Consider the following 23,070-nt stretch of genomic DNA (forward strand, 5'->3'; position numbering starts at 1 on the left):
TCCTGTCCAGATGTTCCTTTCCAGCTCTACCTCATGGCAAGATGGCACTTTCCATTTGCCTCAGAGTGGCCAGGACAGAGTAAAGGGAAGATAAGGACACACCTCTCCTATTAAGTAACATGGTCACACCTAGCTATATAGAAGTTGGAAAATGAGGTCTTTTTTTTTCTAGGCAGTCATGTTTCCAGCAATATTAAAAGATTCTATTACTGAAGGAGAGAGTGAAAATGGACATGGAGAAAAGGAACAATGTCCCCATATGTTACACTTATGGTAGAAATGGACTTTTGACAATTACTATATCACATGGCCTTTTCTTTATGATGGCCCACAAACGCTTTCTACTAGGAAATTTGCACTTTTCCTGAACAAATGGCTTGTTTTCCTATTACAGACACTATGAATCTTGGGTCTGATTACGTTTCACTCTTTGCTTTGTTTGCCAGGCAGTTTGTAGCTAAATTATGGTCATCCCTGGCAACTGCACAAATTTTATGACTTTTTTTTTCTATATTAATCCTGGCATTACACCTGTTTTCTCTACTTTCTTTCTTCATTTATTTTTTCAGTGTACTTTTGCAAGTCTCCCCAAATTCTTTTGGTAATAAAGTAGAATACAAATGAGTAAAATATAATCATAAATAAATAAATTAAATACCCTGTATTTAATACAGATATTTAAAGTATCTACATCATAGAGCTGCTGAGAGAATCAAGAGTTAATTAAAGTAAAACATTTAGAACAGTGCCTGGCACATTGTAAGAACTATATAACTGCTCAGTATTTTTATTGTAATTGAATCTTTACTGAAGTGACCAGCAAGTAAGCCTTCTTGCAGAGAGAGCCTATGAACACTCTCAAAATAGGTTAAACAAAGAGGTAAAATATAAAGTTAAATATTTAAGGACCATTCATCAATAATTATTCTATGTCTGCAGATTATAATCTATGTAGCAGCTAGCAAATGCAAATGCTGTGTAAGATAACATGCTAAAAATCTTAGTAGAGATGGCCTCTAAGACATTTCATACGTCCAGTAGTAGATGTAGTCGTGTAGATACAAACATGACTGATTAACTGGATGAGGATTTAATCACCAGAAGGACTGCTATTTCAATCTACCTTTTTTGATGTTAGAGATAGAAGGGCTGGGGGAGTGGGGGTTGGAACTTAAGGAAACAAATAGATTGATTTTCTGTCTATTGAAAAAAAAAGTTAAAAACTAACTTAAATGAAATTGGGTTTATTGATGGTCTCATCCCTGATTTAGGTAAGTAGACAGAATAATAACCAAAATGTGTTATTCATTTGAGAAGTGCTTAATACTTGGCTAAGACCTAAAGAAAATAAAAAATAAATATAAGACATTACTGGTGACCTGAGTTCCTCACCTAATTCCTACCTGTCTTTTGGGGTTGGCTCCTCCTTCTGGAAACTGATAGATCAGCTCACAAAATAATTCCTGATCTATGAGTAAAATGACAGCCTGGCATCAAAAAATGTCATGTTACCTGAACACAGTCACCTGGACAAGCACTGTTCTCTCACCGTGGAAAGGTTATCAGTGTGGGCAGCACCCGAGTTCTCCATGTCCCTCTGACCTTAGTGAGCTGGGTGCTAATCTCTGAGAGAGCCCCCAAGTCTTGCCACCTTCCAGCCTTAGCTTATTCTCTCCTTCCCACCAGAGATGCCTAAAATATCTCTCAAGTCAGATGAATATCTGAGCTACAACTGAAGTTCAAGTTGTAAACTAGTAAAAGTTATGTTTAGATTGGAGCCAAATTCTAGAAGGCCTCCACTTGGCACCAACCCTGAAGTGTTTGGACATCTTCCTGTTGTCACTATGGGGAAGAGGGGAACATGGGAGGTTTCTGAGTAGGGGATGAACAAAATGAAATCAGTTTATTTTATAACTACATCTTTCTAACCTAACCCCCAGTACCAAACACAGTACCAAAATAATCACAGAGGAAGCCTCTCACTCTGAGTGAGGACCCAAATCACTGTCAACCTAAATGACAGACATTTTAGCTTTCTTGAAAACAGGTGTGTTGTTTCTTTTTTATAAAGAGAAGCAATAACGTATGGCCAGAAAACCAGGTATCTGCTCAACTTGAGAAGAAAACCTTGACAAGGACTCGGCATTTTCTTGGATCAGCCTCTTGTCTCTCCGCCAGTCTAGCAGCAACACCATCCCTTTCTCTTATGTGACTGGTGCTGCACCAGCAATTCAGGATTTTACAAAAGATCAAGACCCATTCCTATTCTCAGAGACTCCATTACCTGAGGATCTCTTCTCACCACCTACTCCTTCCTCAACCTCATCAGTACTATTCCAGTTTTATGTTTGCACCTGAGATGTTCAAAACAGTCTAAGAGCAAAGATACTACCTCCAAATCACGCTAACATTTCGATCCCTCAAGCAATATTTTACAGCAATTACTTTCAAAGAGAGGTTCTTCATTATGCATGAGGCAAGAGACATGGACTAACCACATTTTTTTCAATAAGCAGCTATAAATTAATACATGCTGTGTGAATAGGCACATCATTTTTGAAGGTACTCTTAATCCTTTTAAAAATTAATGTAAATTAAAATGTAATTAAAGATGAATAGCTGGGAAACATATTTGCTATGGCATATAACCCAGTAAGGATGCCAAATCATCGTGAAAGCACACAAAGCTCTGAAAAGTTATGCTGCTGCTTTTTTTTCTGGAGGTGGAGGAAGGGTGTGAACAGGCAAATACCTATAAAAAAGCCATACTGGAATAAAGTATTGCTCCTAAAACCAAATACAGTCAGCCCTCCATATCCAGAGGTTCTGCACCTGTGGACTGAACCAACCTCAGATCAAAAATATTTGGAAAAAAGTGCCAGAAATTTCCAAAAAGCAAAGCTTGAATTTGCCACGTGCTGGCAACAAATTTACATAGCGTTTACATTGTATTGGATATTATAAGTAATCTAGAGCTAATTTAAAGTATATGAGAGGATGTATGTAGGTTATATGCAAATACTGTGTCATTTTATGTAATGGAATCCAGATTTTTATATCCGCTGAGGTTCCTGGAACCAATCATTCACGGATACCAAGGGACAACTGTATTGTTATATTAGAATATTGAAAATAACCCATTTGGTAAAAATGTAATATTTCTCTTTGAGTATTCCAAAGAGAATTGCCTCATAAGAATATATAGTCATATACGAAAATAATCATCTCCAAAGAAAAGGAATTATTGGGTTAATATCCCAACTATCAGAATCACTATGTAAATTTCTAAATAAAGCCCATAAACAAATATTTGGTTTATATTCAAGTTCCTCCTTCTTTCCTCTTCCCCCAATTTATACAGTCACTCATGGGAAACTCCGATTTACGTAAAGTAAATAAGCACAAATATTGGATTTATTCCCCAAATATTTTCACATCCTAACCAGAAACACATTTGGATAAATATCTATAAACGCTGCAAGAAGTTAGTGGCCTTTGGCATATTTGAAAAGTTAAGCCAACAAGTCAGCAAATTATTTTAAATTGCTTACCGAGATTAGATCATAGGTTTAAATCACCTTGAACTAGAACTTCACTTATTAAAAAATGACAATAATATAGATAATTTTTTGCTTTCTATTACAATTCTATCTCATAAATTTAAATATCTGCACAACATACTGTACCAGTAAAACATTTTAGCATCTCTTACATTTTCTTGTCAATTTCATTTATTTTTATCCTGTATCTGAAAACAGTCATATTATCTACAATATTATTTTGATGGATTCTTAAAATACCCCAAAATTTATACATCTAATGAGGTTTTCTCCTTATTTTGTTCCAAGCAATATCCATAAGATTAGTGAAAACTAAAAATAATGATGTATCTATCCAATTAGAGTAGGTCAAGGGCCTCATGCTTGATCTATGTATTACCTACAAATTAGGCATAGTCACCATTCTTTCTATAATCAAGGTGAAATATTATTGTTTAAAATAAATGTCTATGAAATGCCAGAAAGAATGCCATACAGATAACATATTGCAGTTCAAATTTTAAGACCTGTGGAAAATAGATCTTAGATACAGTGAAATCCATTAGTTTTACAAAATTCCAAATGAAGATATACAAAGATCCAGGGCGTTTTTTATTAGCTTAAATCTGGATGATTTCTGCAGTAACCCAAAGTTATTCAAACAGACTCTAAAAATGAGATGCAATTACAACTTTATTTGGAAATCAGCCTTCTTTTTTTCTTTTTTTTTTTTAAATTTTTTGGGGGGAAGGGAAGGTAATTAGGTTTATTTCTTTATTTCTTTTTAATGGAGGTTCTGGCGATTGAACCCAGGACCTTGCGCATGCTAAGCACACGCTCTACCACTGAGCTATAACCTCCCTTCTGAAATCCAGCCTTCTTAAAGAAAATGGGATAACATTTTTCTATACTCCTATGGTAAGCTCTACTTGGTTTGTCATTTTAACATTTCTGGGTGCATTGCTTTCTGTTAAGTATTATAGAGGACCCAAAGATAAATAAGACAAGAGCCATGTCTTCAAAAATTTTACAGACTAGTTGGCAATTGCTTCAGTGTGAAAAAAGAGAATGAGATGGGAGAGAGAAAACATCACAGATCTGTATTCTATAGATATTTAATTCAGGAAAAAAAGAACTGAAGCAAAGATGACAAAATATTAAGATGCAAAGAGGTTGAAATATGTTCTATACAATCTCTACTTTTTATATGGCTAACAAATTTTATGTTTTATTAAAATGGGGAATAGGGGGCAGAGGAAATTAATATATGGCCAGAATAAAGAGAAAGACCAGCACCACTGTAGAAAGTTAAGTCTCATTCTCTTTTTCCCTCCAGAGATAACGCTTATTATCTAGATGTGGTATTCAAACTATGCGTGGGTTTACACCTTCTCTACATATAAATCTATAGGCATAGCATTATTTGTCTGTTCTCTAACTTCATATAAATCGTGTGACACGTACCTATAATTCATCAACTCACTTTTGAAAGTTCAATAGTTTGTTAAACTAATTCAAGCTGATACATGCAATTCTAGTTCATCCATTTTTGCAACACATACTCCAGGAGCGCTCAGAGCTTCTGCCGCTCCATAGCATTTTGCTAGAGTCAAACTTCTAACATTTTATTAAACTTAAATAGTATCTCATGGTTATTATACATTCAATAAATATATAACTTGAGAGGGGGAGGAGTAGTGTGAGGCTCTAAGACATCACCAAGATACGAGAAGACAAACACACTGCTGAGCCAGTATCTCCAGCTAAAATAGCAGCAGAATTCATTAAAGCTGTGCTAGGCTCATCCCCTCGTCTGTCCTGCCTCGTGCTGGTGATATCTGACTCCCCACTCTAAATCCCAGCTTGGTCCCATCCCCAGACTTCAGAACCCTGCTTGAAAGGGCTCTGGTGGTCACGCATATAAAATCCTACGACTGGCCCCATTGCCAGCTGTGACTCAGATCCAGCATATAGACCCATGTGGAGGGTCAAGTGCATCTCTGTTACCAGCCCCGTCCAGCCAGGTTTCATTCCTACCAAATCCTATTGTGGAGGGCATACGAGAGAGTATCATCACGATGGAAATAAACCCCGTGCCAACCTAGTGAGGTCATGTGGTGCAACCAAAGTCATATGAGGGGGACAACTGAGAGGAGTCCCAAATTTCAGAAATCCATGGAAAACTCCCACATGGGGCAACCCACAATGGGGTGAGAGTCTGGCTTAGCAGTTCTTTTTTGTAAGTGAACTAGAAACACCAATCAATAACTGCACAGCAAGGAATCTGATGGTATCAGCTGTGTCATGTAGCTTAGCAAATATTACATATAGAAAAAAAACCCTATAAATATGATCTATCCAATAATGAAGGATTCAAATAACAAAATGCTACGTGCCAGGCACTGAATGCTTTATATGCATTATCTCACTTTGTCCTGACTCTAACTCTATGAGGTAAACTCTATTATTATCCCCATTTTGCAGAAAACACAACAGAGACTTTGGAAGGTTAAATAATTTGATAAAGGTCCCACTGCCAATTAGCAATTGAATCAGGAGACAACCTTAAAGGCAGGTTCTAAACAATTATACTATACTGTCATTAAAGAGAGGAGAAATGTTCACAACATATTTTAAATATATGTAAATATTCAAATGGAAAAAAACAAACAGTATGTATATAGACCAAAATGCTCATAGCTCTTGCTTTTGGGCGATAGGATTCCATGTGATTTTATATTCCCACTGTGCTTTTATTTTTCAAATTTCTACATTTGAAAAGAAATGCATTATTTTTAAAATCAGGAACATACTGTTTTAAAATACGGTATGGAACTTATACTTCTTGCTTGCACATCATTAGCTATTTAGTTTTTGTTCAGACCAGGTATATCGCCTGCAGCAATCACAGACGAGTGCTTAGTAAACGCTCTTCAGGATGAAAATGATGCATAAGTGCAGTCTGAGGACAAATGTGCTTTTCCATGAACTGAGAGAGACAACCAAGAGTCTTCTCACAACGTCCTGAATGTTTTGTGGTAAATTCCCCCAAATTAAGGAGAGAAAATCCACTTGAAAGGTAAGGTTCAAGAGCAGCACAATATGGCAGCTGAATTTAAAAAAAACACACATTTTGCAAATCATTCTGTTACTAAAAGCCACATTAGCTTTAAAGGCATTTGGATCATACTAAGACTGACAGAGATAGATTGCAAAATGGTGGCATAAAGGAGGAGGTGAATTTATTTAGCAGTCAATGAGATTAACAGTTGCCTGTGAAGGTGAGGCTGGAAATTATTTCACTGATCCTGTATGATCAGAGTATGAGCTGTTGTTTGGTTTATTACATTTTTTTAAAAAATGAAAAGCTAGATATCTTACTAAAAAAGAACTCTCAGGAATTCTCATATCAAATGTAAATTATGCAACTGTTACTAATAACATTTATAAATATCAAAGAAACTGACCCCAAATAGTTCAGAGAAGTTTTATAACTTTGTCCTCGTCACATGATATAGTAGCAAAGATTAAAACTCAAAACTCTTCACTGCTAGTTCTCTATGCTTTACCAAGAGATACCAAATTAGGTTACCATCTAGTCTCCCTTCCCTTCTTTCCTCACCCTAGAAATAATTTCTGTCCTAAGAAAGGTTAACAATACATAAGATGACCTGAGCAAGGTTTTTACAGTCTACCTTTGTGCCTTTCCAGTCCTATCACCACCTGCTTACTTCTCTCCGCAAACCTGCTCCTCCAGGCATTAGATAAATACATCAGACACATTCACACACTCATGCCTTTGCTCTTCTTCTTTCGTGCCCTAAGAATATCTTTGCTTCCTATTTAGCCCCACTGAATCCTTCATCCTTCAATGTCATGTCTCCCTGAAGGTGTGTTCAACCCACACATGCAACTAATTCCCCTCTTCTCTCTGCTCCCGTCTTACCTACACCAGTGCTCTCTCCTTGTTTGACTCATCTGTGATCATGGCCACCTAACCTGTGCTGGGCATACAGTGGGTACCAATGCAATAACCAATTACTGAGCACCTGTCATATGAGAGGTGCTACCTCAGGAGCTGAAGAGACAGAGATTATAGGCAGCTTTTGTCTGAATCAAGTTGACAGTACATTGATTTGACAGAAAAGTAAATGTGAATCATTGTTACGGCAGTAAGAACAGAGAATTCAATAGTCTGTAGCATTTAACTAAGAAAATAAGAAATGCCACTTAGATGGGATAAGTGACCACCCTGGTCCATTGTTATCATTTTGCGGCATTTGGGGACATCCTATAAGAGGACATGAGTGCTTTCTATGGAATCAACCTCAAAAGGTCATTGTATTAAAAACTAACCCTATCATTCACTGTCTTCAGTCAACTTCCTTTCCCAGCCCTCTTCTTTCTCTTTGTGATATCATTATGGTTTTTCTATTAACTCAGACCTGAAAGCTTTGTACTCTTTGATTCCTCCCATTCTTCATCTCTCATACCCAAAATCTATTCATTGATCTCTATTTAATAATATTCATGTCTCCATTTCTGGAGCTATTTATCTAAACTATTAGTCCCTCAGATCTGAACTCTCTGTTATCTTTCTCCCGTCCCATCTATGTGTCACAGAGTCAAGAGAATGTTTTCTGAAAAATGTTTATCCAAAAATTCCCCTATTTATAAATGTGTACCAGTTCCCACGGCTTATAAATCTGATCTGGCCGTATCTTAGTTTCCACCACTATTCCGACATCATCTTCTGTCATCTATATTACCTTTCCTAAGGGCTCTATACTGACTTTATCATGTGTATGGAATAAAATAAAGACATGATCACCAACAAAATGTACTTCTCAAGGTCTTCTTGGAAAAATTCCTGTGGAAGGTGGTCACAAGGAAAATATAATAATTCTTGGGGGCTCAGTGGCAACTAACAAAGATTAAATACAATTTAACCAAGTTTTGACAGTTTCACCCTCACCTTTCTTCAAAAATGCTAGGCGGATGTTATCTGGTCCCAGTGGTTTATTTATCACCCACTTTGTCACATTGAGGATCCAATGCATTTACCAGTAGTTGATCTAAAACCCCTAAGCCATCTTCTTCTAAAGAAGACAAGTCTTAATGTTGCCTCAGAAAAATGATTCAATTTGATGATATAAAGTTCTGAAAGTTCATGGAAAATTACATGCAATTTTTTCAAGACAAAGAAAATCAAGAATGTAAAGAGTCCAAGGCCTTGGCCCATTGAGTGCCCCTGGAAAAATCAAAGTGCCTTCAGCTAATTGATATTATTGATGCACTTTCCAAACAGCCATCAAAATGGCCCTGAGTCTTTCAGTGCCATTTTCAATGTGAAATGCACCACAAATTTTTTTCTTTACTGCTATAAGAGTACAAAACATGTACTCACCTACTTGTTTCAAGTGACTATAATTCTAACAATGCAATGAGTCTGTCAAAGGGGACATTAACATACTAAGAAAAAGAAGTTCCAGTTAAGTCTAGAGCAATAACCTGACCTAGCTGCAAATACATCAGCCTTGGACTACTCGGCTGGTGAGGCTATGAACCAGAAACCAGGAAGTAGAAAACAAAAAAAGACAAAAAACAAAAAGACAGCGTCCAAAACAAAGAAGGAAAGGAAGCATGAAATGAAGGGAGTTAATAGAGAAAAAGGTAAAGATGGTTAGTAAAGAGCGGTACAGAGAAAGAAACACACAGGGAGAGGCAGAGCAAATGACAAAGAGAGATACAAAGAGAAAGAGAAATAAAGACAAAGAGGATCACAACTATTGAGAAGAAATATCTAAATTTCCCAGTTCTGTGTGATTAAGTTCAATACTAACTGTAGCCTTTTGATTATTGAACACATTTCTTAGATTCACCCACAACATCAGTTATCAAAAACCTATTTTAATTAACCAATGATATTTTCCACTAGAAAAAAGGAGTCAGAGATTTGCCAAAGGGAAGGAGGGGATGAAGTTTGAGCTGGAGAAGTGTGTTTATGAGAAAGGATACCTGGGTACTATCCACCCACATTACTTCATCATCACATCTCCAGGGAACATTATCCATACTTTTAGAATCTCAAAAGAAAACCTCACCCTGGGAGACCTTCCATAAAATTAAACATTAGGATTATCACTAATGTGATTTAAAGATCTGACTATACTAAATGCTACACAAAGCAAACAAAAAGAGACATCATCCCTGCCTCCAGAAGCTTTGAAACTTAGAAGAGAACAATGATGAAGATAATGTTACATGAAAACTAAAAACACGTAAGTAAAAAAGTAAAGATTTACATTGTATAAACATAAATCTAAGTGAATGTCATAAGATTACGGGTGAAGAGGGAACTGGATAATGTTTAAAAAGTAAAAGTGGCTTCCTTTCCTCTTGAAGAAAATGACAAATTACACAAATACCTACGTTAACCTCATGACACATGGATAGGCAAATGGATTTTTGTTTTAATATCACATACAGAATGCTAGGTTGATTATATTCCTTAATTCATAGTATATCATCATCATTTGCCTATTCAAGGCAAATATCTCTGTTTTATTTGCTTGTTTTAAAATTTATTTATTCTCTTTTATCCTCATTGCTTATTATCCATTGCTCATTCTTACTTCCAACCCATGTCTTGGGAAGGCAAACATTCCAAGATATTTTTTGCTTACATGTTTCCTTGTAAAATGTGAAATATTATTCTGTGTACATGCAAAGCTGTATTTATATGTATGTAACTGTACTATGTATGTCATTCTATTTTTTACTTTTTCTTACCCAGCTTTATATATGTAAGATCCATTCATGTTGCCATATATATATATATATATGAATATATATGAATATTAGTCTGTTGCTTCCAACTTCTGTATAACATACCCTGAGAGGGCATCTACCACATTTTACGTGTCTACTGTCCCAGTGATGGACCTCCAGATGGACCCTACCCTCACAAATAAGGCTATAATAATCATCCTTGTATATGTATCCTTAGGGACCTATGTGATAATTTCTTTGGGAAACATAATAAGGAAGTGAATTCCTGGTTCATTGGGTATGAAAGTATATTTAAGTTGGCTAAATCTTATCAGTTTGCTCTCCAGAATGGTGGCACCGTGCTTCATGCTCACCAATCAGTGCGTAAGGGCTCCTCTGTCACCACAGCACCACGAAGGCATTCTGCATCTCTGCTGTAAAACCATCTCATTATTTTTAAAACTTGCATTGTTCTGATTACTGAGGTCAGATCTATTTATACACTCGTCAGCTTTCGGGCTTCCTCTTCTTTAAACTGCTTATTCAGAGCCTTTGTCCATTTTTCTGTTTCGGTTACTGCCTTTTTCTCATTGATTTCCAGTAGTTCATAGCCTATATATTAATCTCATAACAATTTTAAACAGTGTTAATATCTTCTCCCATTTTTCCATCTGCCTAACAGCTTTGTTCTGGTATCCTTCATCGAACAGAAATTCTTAATTCTGATGCAATCAAATTCAGTAATGTTTTCATCTTGTGGTTTGTGCTTTTTAAGTTGTGTTTGTGCCAGAGTGTGAAGACACAGGAGATAGATGTAGCAGCCCTATTTCTGAGGAAACAGCTAAGGGAAAAATAGATACATCTGCAAGATGTGGGCAGAAAGATCCACCATGAGGCCAGGTGAAGATGGAAGGCTACTGGGTAGGTGTGACTTGAAACAAGGCCTGCCACATATTATAAGCCGTGTTACCTTGGACAAAATGCTAAACCTCCTGGCACCTGCCACCTTAAAGTGTGAACAATACCTATCTCAAAAGACAATGTAAGTAAAAGAATCTGCACAATGACTAGCAGATAATAGAAGAGCTCTCAGTCAATGTGAGTTTCTCTGCCCTCTTCCTCCTCATTCCCAATCCTGACTTGATGCTGAGAGAGGGAATCTGCAACCTCTGCGATCAGATCCTTCAACGGATCCCATACTTCCAAACCCCAAGTGTTATCTATGGATACAGGCTCTCTAGAGCACTTCTTTCATACTGTAATTAGCTATCAGACAAGGATTAAACCCTGAAAAAAAAAAAACAGTGAAAATGCAGTTTCCCTGACGAGACCAAAGGAGCAGAAGACGACAGGTGCAAATAACTAATTATCTGATGATGGGACCTTGTGCGAAAATTAGTTAGCACCTCACTAAGAAATGAATCAAAAGCACTGGCTGTAGAATGTCTTCCTTTGGTGGATGTGCTAAGAGTATGCAGGAAGCCTGTTTTAGGTTCCCATAAGGCGAATACAGTGGGATTTTGGAATAAGCTCAAGCTGTAGCTTTCCAGGCTTTCTGATCCATTTTGCTCCAGTTTTCCCAAAGAACAGACTGTAAACAACCTCATCATGATTGGATTGATGTTCATTTATCATCCTTTTTCCTACGTGCCTTCACTTCAGAGGCAAACCAAATTGTTATTACTATTATTTGGATATTATAGGGACATAAAAGACCTATGGAAATCACATAGGGCTAAAGGAAACTTGTCTGAGCATGAATAAGTTTTTAAATATCCTTTTTAAATATGTCATATTTATCACAGATCTACTCATCATATCTATAGCTATTTAATATGCATCTATTACATCACTAGGTGTTGTGCTAAAGGAGATACAAAGATAAGTAAGATGTAGCTTTTACTCTGGAAGAGGTCACAGTTTCTCAGAAGAGATAACCGTGTGAATATTCAACTATAGCATACTGTGGTCATTGTATCATACAGGCAAACAAAGTGGTATGAGAGTGGAGCTGAAAGAACAATTACATTTATTTAGGTTTGGGTTCAAGAAAGACTTCAGAGAAAAGATCCATTTTAAATGAGTCTTTAAAAATAAGTAGGAATTCTCCAAGCAGAGAAGGGCTAGGTTGGGCTGGGGTGGGGTGGGCTGGGACTAGGGTTCGGCTAGCAGAGCTCCAGGAAGCAGTTTTTAAGCCGAGGAGATATGAACAGGTCGAGGCAAGAGCAGTGAGGCCCATGAGGCTGGAATGTAAGGTGTGTGGCTAGGGAGAGACTAAATAGAAGCCTGGAAACACAGCCTGGGTCGCTTTTTGAAGGTCATAAGAATTTGAACTGTACTCCAAACAATGAAAAGACCTGAAGTAAGGGAGTGACATAATAAGATCCATATTTTACAAAGACAGTTGAAGCAGCAGCATGGAAATTGATGAAAACAAGACTGGAGTCAGGCAGATCAGTTAGGAGGCATTTCTAACACCTTAGGCAGGAGATGGTAGGTCCTGAACTGTGACTTGACAGTGAGGATGCACAAACTGAGTCATATGTGACACTGCAGTCTTGGTGACCAACTGAATGTTGGGATGAGATAAATGGAAAGACTCATTCAACTCAACAAAGATTTCTCAAACTTTTCCGTGTATGAGACACTGCACTAAGAACCAGGGCAGAGTTTCTCAACTTCAGTACTGTTGGCATTTTGGAATGGATAATTACTTGACGTGGGGAAAAGTGAGGCCTATTCTGTACATGTGGGATGTTTGGCAGTATTCCTGACCCCTGCCCACTCAAGGCAAGTAGCACCCCGTCTTAGTCATGATCATCAGAAATGTATCCGGACATTGCCAAATTTCCCCTGGGGAGCTATATTACTCCCAGCTGGGACCACTGAAACTGGGATCTCTGATTATAAGAGGCTTACTATCTACTACGGAAATGCTTATGATATAAGCAAGTACAGGGTTCAGGAAAAGCAGAAAAAGGAGGAAGTCGTCAATACTCCTTTGGGGATGAGCAAGCATAGAAAAAAAATCTCTGTAGAAGAGGAGACATTTGAACTGAGTCCTTAAATCAGGGCATTTCCTGGCAGGAGACGAAACATGAAAGCAGGATACCATATCAGATATTGCCAGAATTGGGAGGCTCTGAGCATGAGCACCTGCGTGGATGGCAATGTCATTAACCAAGATGGGAGACACAGGAGAGACAAGAGGCTGAGTTCGTGGGGCTTGCAGGACATCCAGTTCTTGGAAATGCAGACAGGAAGTCTTCTTCCAGCTCTCCATAGACAGCTCACAGAGCCCAAACCCTGACACAGAAACAAACGAATACACACTGCAATACTCAAGTCTAGAACTGGAAAGTTAAAAAAAATTACCTCTGGTTATATAAGGAATCCGCCCCATGGCATCTGGCGAGGAGAACCCTGCTCTCATGACCTCTAGCTTTGCTGATCCCTTGTGGAGTCTCAGAAAAAATCAGTCTTCCTAATCTGGACGAGACCCTACAGATTCATATTTCAGCCATTTCTCATTTTACAGGTGACAAAACTGAGGCCCGCAGAGATTAAATGACTGGCCCAAAGTCACACAACTAGTAGGTGGTTAACCCAAGGACACAACACGGGCTTCCTGGGAGATGAGCTCTGCCCCACATAACCTGTACCTAGAGGTTCCTTTCTGCAGACCTCACACTGTCTCCTGTGGGGATGTTTCCACACCTGATCCAGCCTCTCTCCAGTCTCCTCAGAGCCTAAAATAGTCCAGTTGCCAGACAACTGTTTATCTACTTTGAGCCCCATGGAATGAGGAATGGGGTGAGAGTGAGTCTTGGAACATCACAATAGATTCCAGTGAGTGAAGTTCACTCCCCCTGGGTTTTGAAGGCCCCAGGAGCCATCAGTAACTTGGCTCAGTTTTGCCAGGCAGATAGCCAGGGAAGAGCAGGCCCAGCTACAGAACAAGAAAAGAGGATAAGAAAGAAACAGGAATGAGAAAAAATGACCAAAATAACACCAGTATATTCTGCCATCACAGTACGGGTATCAGCAGCTTTTGAGACAGATCTGCTTCAGCCAAATGGCTAAAAAGGGAAATCTTACAAGTGAAAATTACATTAAAATATTTGTATGTGAGGCAATATAGTCTAGTGACTAAAAGCACATACTCTGGAGTTTGACAATTGTTCGTGCCTGAACTTGGCCTCTTACGAGTTGTGTAACCCTGGGCAAATTACCTAACCTCTTATAGTCTGGTTTTCTTATCTATTAAAAAAAAAAAAGGTAGACCTTGTAAGACAGTTAGGAGGGCTTAAAAAGGAAAAAAAATACACACACATACACACACACAGGCATGCGCACACGCACACATATATATATAGTGTCTAACACTGATAACAAGAGGCAATTAAACAAAACTCCTGGTTGATAATATAGAACCCAAGCTGAGGGGTCCCTAATACCTCAGAGGACTCTACCACTGATTCATGCAGCCTCAAAGGGATCAAAACTAGCCATACCACTGGTACTTCCAGAATGGAGGAGTGAGAAACTTGGCAGATCTTCCCCGCTATGAAACATTAAACTGGGAAAATTATTTTTAAAAATCATTTAAAGTCTCTCAAAATTGTCCTAAGGGCACACAGCAAATGGAGAAACACTCATTCAAGAAATTATACTAAACTAAGTTAGAATAATGAGAGTCTGTAGGATTTGGGCCATGACCTGCTTCCTTCTCCCATACCTAACTCCATGTTACAAAAACTTTATTATGGCCACTCCACTCCAAGAGGACTGAGTCCCCATTCCTCTACCCAGATCCTATTTGTATGGTAGAAACCCCACCCCAGGTATAGCTATGAGAAAACTGGAATCCTGAAACTGCTGTCTTAGCTCATTCATAGGAAGAAGTCTCATGCTGGGAAAAGCAAGCTGAGAAGAACAGAAGCTGCCACCTTCCCCTTCTAGCACCTGCTAGGGATATCACTCTGGGAGGAACAGGCCACAAACACTGTGTCTAGCTCCCGAGAACTCCCAGGGAAGCATCAAGCCAGGAGGATGAAGAGCTTTGCAGCTCCTCCCCAGGACAGTGACTTTATTTGGAGCAGAACACTGAGAATTCCATGCCTGAGGGTACTGTTGAAAACAATGGAGAGCTTGGTTGAGGGCAAGTAAGGGGATGCTTCATGGTAGTGCTAGAAATAAGCAAAATGGCAGAACAATCAGAAGTTTCACAAAAAGAACCAGAGGGAAAAAAGCAATTAAGAAAAGCTCTCCTTGGACCACAATAAACCCTGGGTGTTGAAAAAACCATGCACATGTTCCTACTCAGGAACAATCAAAACTGGACAATGGTCAGACTGAAAACATTTGACAAGCTGCATCCAGATCAGTCAACAAAGGGCAGAAGCCTCACTGGCACAAAAGGCTTAAGCACAGCCTCTAACCAAACACTGGCTGAAAAATAAGCCATTCTGCCATAGGGGGAAATATTATTAAGCTAGGCCTAATAATAAAATCACATGCAACCCAGCAGGCTGGAAGACTATGTACATGCCCAAGACCGTGCCCTCCCAAAACTGATCGGAGGGGGTACTTCCGAGCTACGAGGCCCTGGCTGAATTTGGGGCAAAAACATAAATTCATTAAGTTTAAATAACAACCCTCAAGCACATAAACATCCAACAGTAAAGGGTAAAAATACAACCGACTAAGGGCACCTAAGCACAGCCTTTGACCAATAAATGGCTTGTGCATATTTCGGGGTGACACCTAGAAGGCCAGACTAACGGAAAAACAGGAAAAACAAAAGCACTAAGAATAGGGCCATCAGGATCTGTACACTGTGGGAGAAAAAGACTTCACAAAGTTCGCACACCCAAGTCATTAAACACACAAAGGACAAAACAAAAACCACCTCAACTTCCAGGGGGCCGTGGAGAAGGGAGAAGAATCAGCATTCAGAGTTGCTAGAACATATTATTTAAAGTCAGTTTTCAACAACAACAACAAAATATAAGACATGAAAAGAAATAGAAAAGCATGACCAATACACAGGGGGAAAAAAAAGCAGGCAATAGAAACTGCCCTGAGGGGGCCCAGCTGTAGGACATATCAGACAAAGACTTTGAAGCAGCTATTATAAACATGTTCAAGGAACAAAGGAAACCATACTTAAAGAATTAAAGGAAGGTATGATGACAGCGTCTCATCAAATAGAGAATACTGATAAAGAGAAATTATAGAAAAGACCAAGTGGAGATTCTGGAGTTGAAAAGTAAAATAACTGAAAAAAAAAAATCAATAGAAGGGCTAAGTACTATATTTAAGCAAACAGAAGAAAAAATTAATGAACTTAATGATAGATTGATACAGATTATGCAATCTGAAGAACAGAGAGGGGAAAGAGGGGGAGGAAAATGAGCAGAGCCTCAGAGAACTGTGGGACACCATTAAGTGCACCAACATACTCATAATGGAAGTATCAGAAGGAGAAGAGAGCAAAAAAGGGGTAGAAAATATATTCATAGAAAAACATAGGTGAAACTTCCCAAACTGATGAAAAACATTTATCTACACTTAAAGCTCAACAACCTTTAAGCAAGATAAAAGCAAAGAGATCCCCATCTAGATACATGAAAATCAAAATGTTGAAAACCAAAAATAAAGATTAAAAAAATCTTGAAATCAGTAAGAGCAAAATGACTTGTCACATAACAGGCATTCCTTTTTTATTGTGCTTTGCTGATACTGCATTTTTTACAAATTGAAGGCTTGTGGCAATCTTGAGTCAAGCATGTCTTTTGGCATCATTTTTCCAACAGCATTATTTTTTGATTAAGGTATGTACATTGTTTTTTTAGACATACTGATATTGCACATTTAACAGACTACATTATACTGTAAATATAACTTTTATAGGCACTGGGAAACCAAAAAAATTCATGTGACTCACTTTATTGCAATATTCACTTTATTGCAATGGTCTGGAACTGAACCACACTATTTCCAAGGTATGCCTGTACAAGGGAATTCCAATAATGTTAACAGCTGCCTTCTCATCAGAGACCATGGAGGTCAGGGGACAATGGAATGACAAATTCAAAGTGTTGAAATAAAAAAAAAACTGTGAATCAAAAATCTTATATCCAGTAAAACTGTGTTTCACAAATGAAGATTAATTGAAGAAATAAAGATGGATGAAAGCTTAAAAGTATTTTCTGCTAGCAGACTCGCTTTGAAAAACAAACAAACAACAAAGAACTAACAAGAGTTCTTCAGGCAGAAAGCAAATGACACTGAACAGTAATTTGGATCCCTAGCCTCACAAAAATAAAAACAACTATAAGTGAATACTATCAATAACTGTATGCCAAAAACATTCCATAATCTATATAAAAGTAAGTCCCTAGAAAGACACAAACTACTAAAACTGACTCAAAAAATTGAAAATCTGAAGAGATCTATAAGAAGGAAAAATATTGAAGTAATAATGAACAATCTTCCCACAAAGAAATTTCCAGAACCAGATGGCTTCACTGTTGAATTCAACAAAAATTTAATACCAATCTTTCACAAACTCTTCCAAAAAATAGAATTCAGGATAATACTTTTCAATTTATTCTTTTAGGACAGAATTACCCTGATATCAAACCAGACAAAGACAAAGACACACACACACACACACACACACACACGAACTACAGACCAATAACCCTTATGAATATGCATGTAAAATTGTTCAACAATATACTAGCAAACTGAACTCAGTAACAGTAACATATAAAAAGATTATCCACTATATCCAAGTGGGATTTATCCCAGGAATGCAAAGTTGGTTTAACATCTGAAAATCAATTAACGAAATACACCTAACTCAGTGGGGAAAGAATAGTCTTTTCAACAGATGATGCTGAGACTGCTAAATGATCACAGCAAAAGAACAAAGTTGGACTCCTACCTCACAACTAAAATTATCTTACAGACCTAAATTTAAGAGTTAAAATTATCAAACTCTCAGAAGAAAATACAGGAATAAATCTTTGTGAAATTGGTTTAGGCAATGATTTTTAGATATATAACATAAAAAGCACAAACAACAGAAAAAAATTAGATAAACTGTGCTAAATCAAAATTAAAGACTTTTCTATATCAAATATTAAATCACAAGGATAAGAGACTTACATCCAGAACACATGAAGAGCTTTTACAATTAAAGAATAAAAATTCAAATACCACAATTAAAAATTGGGCGAAGAATTTGAATATGTATTTCTCCAAGGAAGATATACAAACAGCAAATAAGAACATGAAAGTGTGCTAAACATCTTTAGTCATTAGAGAAATGGAAATGAAAACCAAAATGAGTATCACTTCATACCCACTAAGACAGCTATAACCAAAAAGACCTGTAACAACTGTTGACAAGTATGTGTAAAACTTAGAATTTATCAGTGAAAATGTAAAATGGCTCAGTCACTTTGGAAACAGTTTGGCAGTTCCTCCAAAAGTTAAATACAGGATTATTGTATAATCAAGCAATCTACTCTTTGGTATATACCCAAAAGAAATGAAAATACATGTATATACAAAAATTTATGCATAAATGTTTATAGCAACAATATTCATAATAGCCAACAGATAGGTAAATAATGTCCAACAACTGATTAATGGATAAATAAAATGTGGTATATCCATAAAACGGAAAGTTATTCAACAATCAAAACAAATTAAGTACTGATACATGCTACAACATGGATGAACCTAAAAAACATTATGCTACATGAAAGAAGCCAGTCACAGACCATAACACAGTGTATTATCATTTAATTCACATGAAATATCCAGGATAGGTAAATCCATAAAGACAGAAAGCAAATAAGTGGTTGCCTAAGGCTTAGGAGGGTGGCAGGAAAGGGATGGAGAGTAACTGCTAAAAAGTATAAAATTTCTTTTTGGGGTGATGAAATGTAGATTTTGGTGGTAGTTGCACAATTCTGTGACTATGTTAAAAACTTCAGAATTGTATGTTTTAAATGGGTGAACATTAGGGTACATGAATTATATCTCAATAAAGATGTTTCTCAAAAGCTTACTATCTTCTCCTCTGCTGGGTGTTTATCTTGGCATCAGAGAAGGTCAAAAATTTCTATAAACTTTTTAGAGAGGGTCACTGGTATTTTTTATAAACTACAGTTGACCCTTGAACAATGCAGGTTAACTGCGCAGGTCCACTTACATGTGGGTTTTTTTAATAGTAAATACAACAGTACTACACAGTCCACAGTTGGTTGAATCTGCAGATACAGAAGCTTACAGGTATAGAAGAACCAAACTGTATATATGGAGGATTGACTATAAGTTCTATGCAGATTTTCAGCTGTATGGAGGGTTGGTGCCCCATCCCTTTTCTTGTTCAAGGGTCAACTGTAGTTCCTTTGCCAAGGGAAAAGAGTTCATGAATAGTCCAGCACCGACTCACAGCTCACTGTTGACCGGTTGTAAATCTCTGATCTAAGTAAGCACTTACACCATCTGATGAAGCTGAGCCAGAGTGCTGATAAGTAGAAACAACTCCACCCTGGATAACTCCTTGCATTAGAGGCCTCAGGTTCTATAAAAATAATTAACTTAAATCAATTCAGTGTACAAGGCTTTGTTCCCTATTAATTCTAAGAAATTCTGTACATTGAGGCCCCTTGGAAGAAGTCATAGTTTTTGTTTCCTATGTACACATATATCTCTATTTTCTACAGGATGATACTAATGTTATACTAGACAGAAATTATTAAGTGACAGGGCTCAGAAGTCTCATGGACCAATAGCTGTAGATTCTTCATTTCAAGAAGTGACACTGTACAGCCTTCTTTCAGAAAAGAGAGAGGAAAAAAGGAAGAAAAAGGAATATAAGAGTAAAGAACTCATTAAGCCAATGGAATGGGAAATGATTATATCTTCCTTTTTATCACCCAAATTATAATGTGAATCATGCACCCTATAATCAGTTATGTCACATGGCATTAGTTTTATAAAGAACATAGCAAATTGACTTGAAAAGACAAACATTACCTTCTGGGGGTGTCCCAATGCTGCTGCCAAGGCCCAAAATAGCCATCTTGTGAATTCTCGGCTCCAGCATCACAGCAGATTCTTCTCCCCTTTCCCAGTGGGGTATTTTGACAGGCTCCAGGTGGACATTCTCCAGCCCATCTTCCTGCAGGTTTTGGTGCATGATTTGGATGGCTTTTTCTAGGCTCTTGGAGCCACTTGGTCTGGGTCCAACAGTATCAACCAGAAGTGCCAATCGCTCATAGGATCTGTTCTGGGCTTTACCATAAACAGCAAGGTTGATGATTGCTTTAGCAACATCTCCATAACAGGCAATTTCTTCTTTTATTTCTTGAAAAGTCCTCTGACAGATATCATTCTTATATATAGCTTTCCCAGAGTTCAAGGATAAAAGGTGAACGACACCAACGAATATGAAGAGAAGGAACTTCATTTTTTCCAGTTGGTTCTCTTCCTAAAATAATATATGTAAGTAAGAAATATGCTTTAGGGGAAAAAAATTTCACAGCTATCTGCCCATAACCCAGGGACTGCTTTTCAAACAGGATTCCCCTTCCCTTCTCAACTGTTGCTCAATTTGCATCATTAAATTCAGGCATCAGGAATGAAGAATTAAAGAGGCAATGATTGATTGCCTTATTGATAAGGTAGCATTTATTAAAACCACAGAATCACATGTTACTTAGCAATCCAGTTTAATATATGCTAAAAGATTAAAATAAGAAGATAACTAGGAAAGAGAGGAAGAAATAGTGGTAGCAGTGACAGGGCTTGGGCAGTTAGTTGCTACCCCTTCCTCTAAATAGGGTACGCTCCAAATGGGTTTCAGAGTTCCTTCTACATCATAGGCTCTCTCCTCTTTGCCTATTGAACTCATTCTCTGAGGCTCTTTCAGACATCATCTGTTATTGGTGCTCTCCCTAATCCCATCCCCTCCACATTTAATCCTCACAGCAACTCTATGAGATCGTTTCCTCGGTTTTAGAATTGAGGATCCTGGGGTAATGAGAGATTAAGTAACTTGCCAAGGACACCAAAGGCTTTCCAGCTCTCGAGGCCACCCGTAAACAGTGCTTCTCAGAGTATGGTTTGTGTACCAATGGCAGTCCACACTGCTTTTCACTAGTTCACAAAAGATAAATACAAAGATGAATACAAAGATTAAGAGTAAACATAGCCAGTGCTGTGCCAATAGTCTACTGTGGTTATTTCAATTGAAATTAAAATAAATATGCAGTTTCTCAGTCATATTAGCTGCATTTCAAATGCTTAATAGCCACATGTGGCTAATGGCTACTGTCTTGCACAGCACAGACAGAACACTTCTGTCATCATAGAAAGTTCTACTGCATAGCACTGGCTTAGATACCTTTATAAGTAACTGACAGAATAACTGTACATTTGTCAAATCTAATGACAAAAAAATGGTGCTTCTCTTTGTAGACCTCTTATTTTATGTTTCTAATTCACTGCTGTTATATTTATGCAAAATTCTCAGTCTGCAACAAACCCTAAATTTAGAAAACTGGCCTTTCACTACAAATAATTTTAAAAGCACAGATATAAACTACTACATTATAAGGATAAATTCCAAATTCAGGCAGCATTTAAGGTCTTTCAAAATATGGTTCCAACAAACATTTCGACCTCATCTCTCCACCTCCCCCTCTATAGAGCACACATTTCTTACTCTCATTTTCTCTCTCTCATGTGCATACAAACATACACCCCTAAGTTTCTAGAAACTGAGCATTGAAATGTGGCTAGTCTTAACTGAGATGTTTTGTACTTATAAAATATATACCTGCTTTGATCTTTAAAATCAAATGCTTCACACTTAAGTATGAAAACAACAACATAAATATTTCAGACATATTGGATTAAATAAAATATATTATTATTAAACTCACCTATTTCTTTTTATTTTTTAATGTGGCTACTAGAAATTTTTAACTTACATATTTACATTTATATTGGACAGTAATGTTCTAGCTGCATTGAACTTGACCCTGTTCTTCAAATACCCAGGCCCTTTCCTAACTCTAGGTCTCTACATTTGTTCATTCTCTTTTATTGCAGGGCCCTTCTCTTCATCCTACTCCCCTTCTGGCAAAGGTCTCCATTCCTTCTTTAATGAGAATGCGTTAAAAATCGCCTCTTCTGTGGAGCCTCACCACACAACACCGCAGAGTTACGTGCACCACTTTCTGTGCTTCTACCATAATTAACTATATTATCAACTAATGTATTTGTTTATAAATCTGTCTCTCCTGCTCTCAAAGTCAAGTAGGATAAATTACTCATCACTGTGCCTATATGCACTCAATATCTTTCTATGGAGGAATGAATAAGCCTTTAATCTCTCTAGGTCTTAGCTTTCCCCGACTAGGAGCAATACATGTCTTCCCTTCTTCACAAAGAAAGCATAGGAATAAAAACTGGCAGTATTTTAAATATTTTGAAAAATTATGAAAACTATACATCGCTGCTGCTTTCTGTTTTATTGTAACTACAGCTGACCCTTGAACAATATGGGTTTGAACTGCCCAGGTCCACTTCTATGCAGATTTTTTCCCCATAAATCCTACAGCACTATAAGGTCCGCGGTTAGCTGAATCCATGGCTATGGAACCACGGATATGGAGGGCCAACTATGAGACTGTAGCATCTGCAGGGGGTCTTGGAACCAATACCCCTC

General features: G+C 37.5%; 1 protein-coding gene across 7 annotated transcripts in view; it reads right to left on the reverse strand.

The window, feature by feature from the left end:
- CPQ (carboxypeptidase Q) overlaps positions 1 to 23,070 on the reverse strand; it is a 391,868-nt gene that overhangs the window by 277,146 nt on the left and 91,652 nt on the right. For all 7 annotated transcript variants that reach the window (XR_010377057.1, XR_010377056.1, XM_031439365.2 and 4 more), the window contains exon 2: positions 20,373 to 20,826. Coding sequence is in view for 5 of the 7 variants with exons in the window: in XM_031439365.2 (XP_031295225.1) it covers positions 20,373 to 20,805 (433 nt within the window). In the remaining 2 variants the exon portion in view is untranslated. The remainder of the gene's footprint in view (positions 1 to 20,372; positions 20,827 to 23,070) is intronic.

This window comes from Camelus dromedarius, chromosome 20 (genome assembly GCF_036321535.1).
Source record: "Camelus dromedarius isolate mCamDro1 chromosome 20, mCamDro1.pat, whole genome shotgun sequence".
Classification (NCBI taxonomy): domain Eukaryota; kingdom Metazoa; phylum Chordata; class Mammalia; order Artiodactyla; family Camelidae; genus Camelus; species Camelus dromedarius.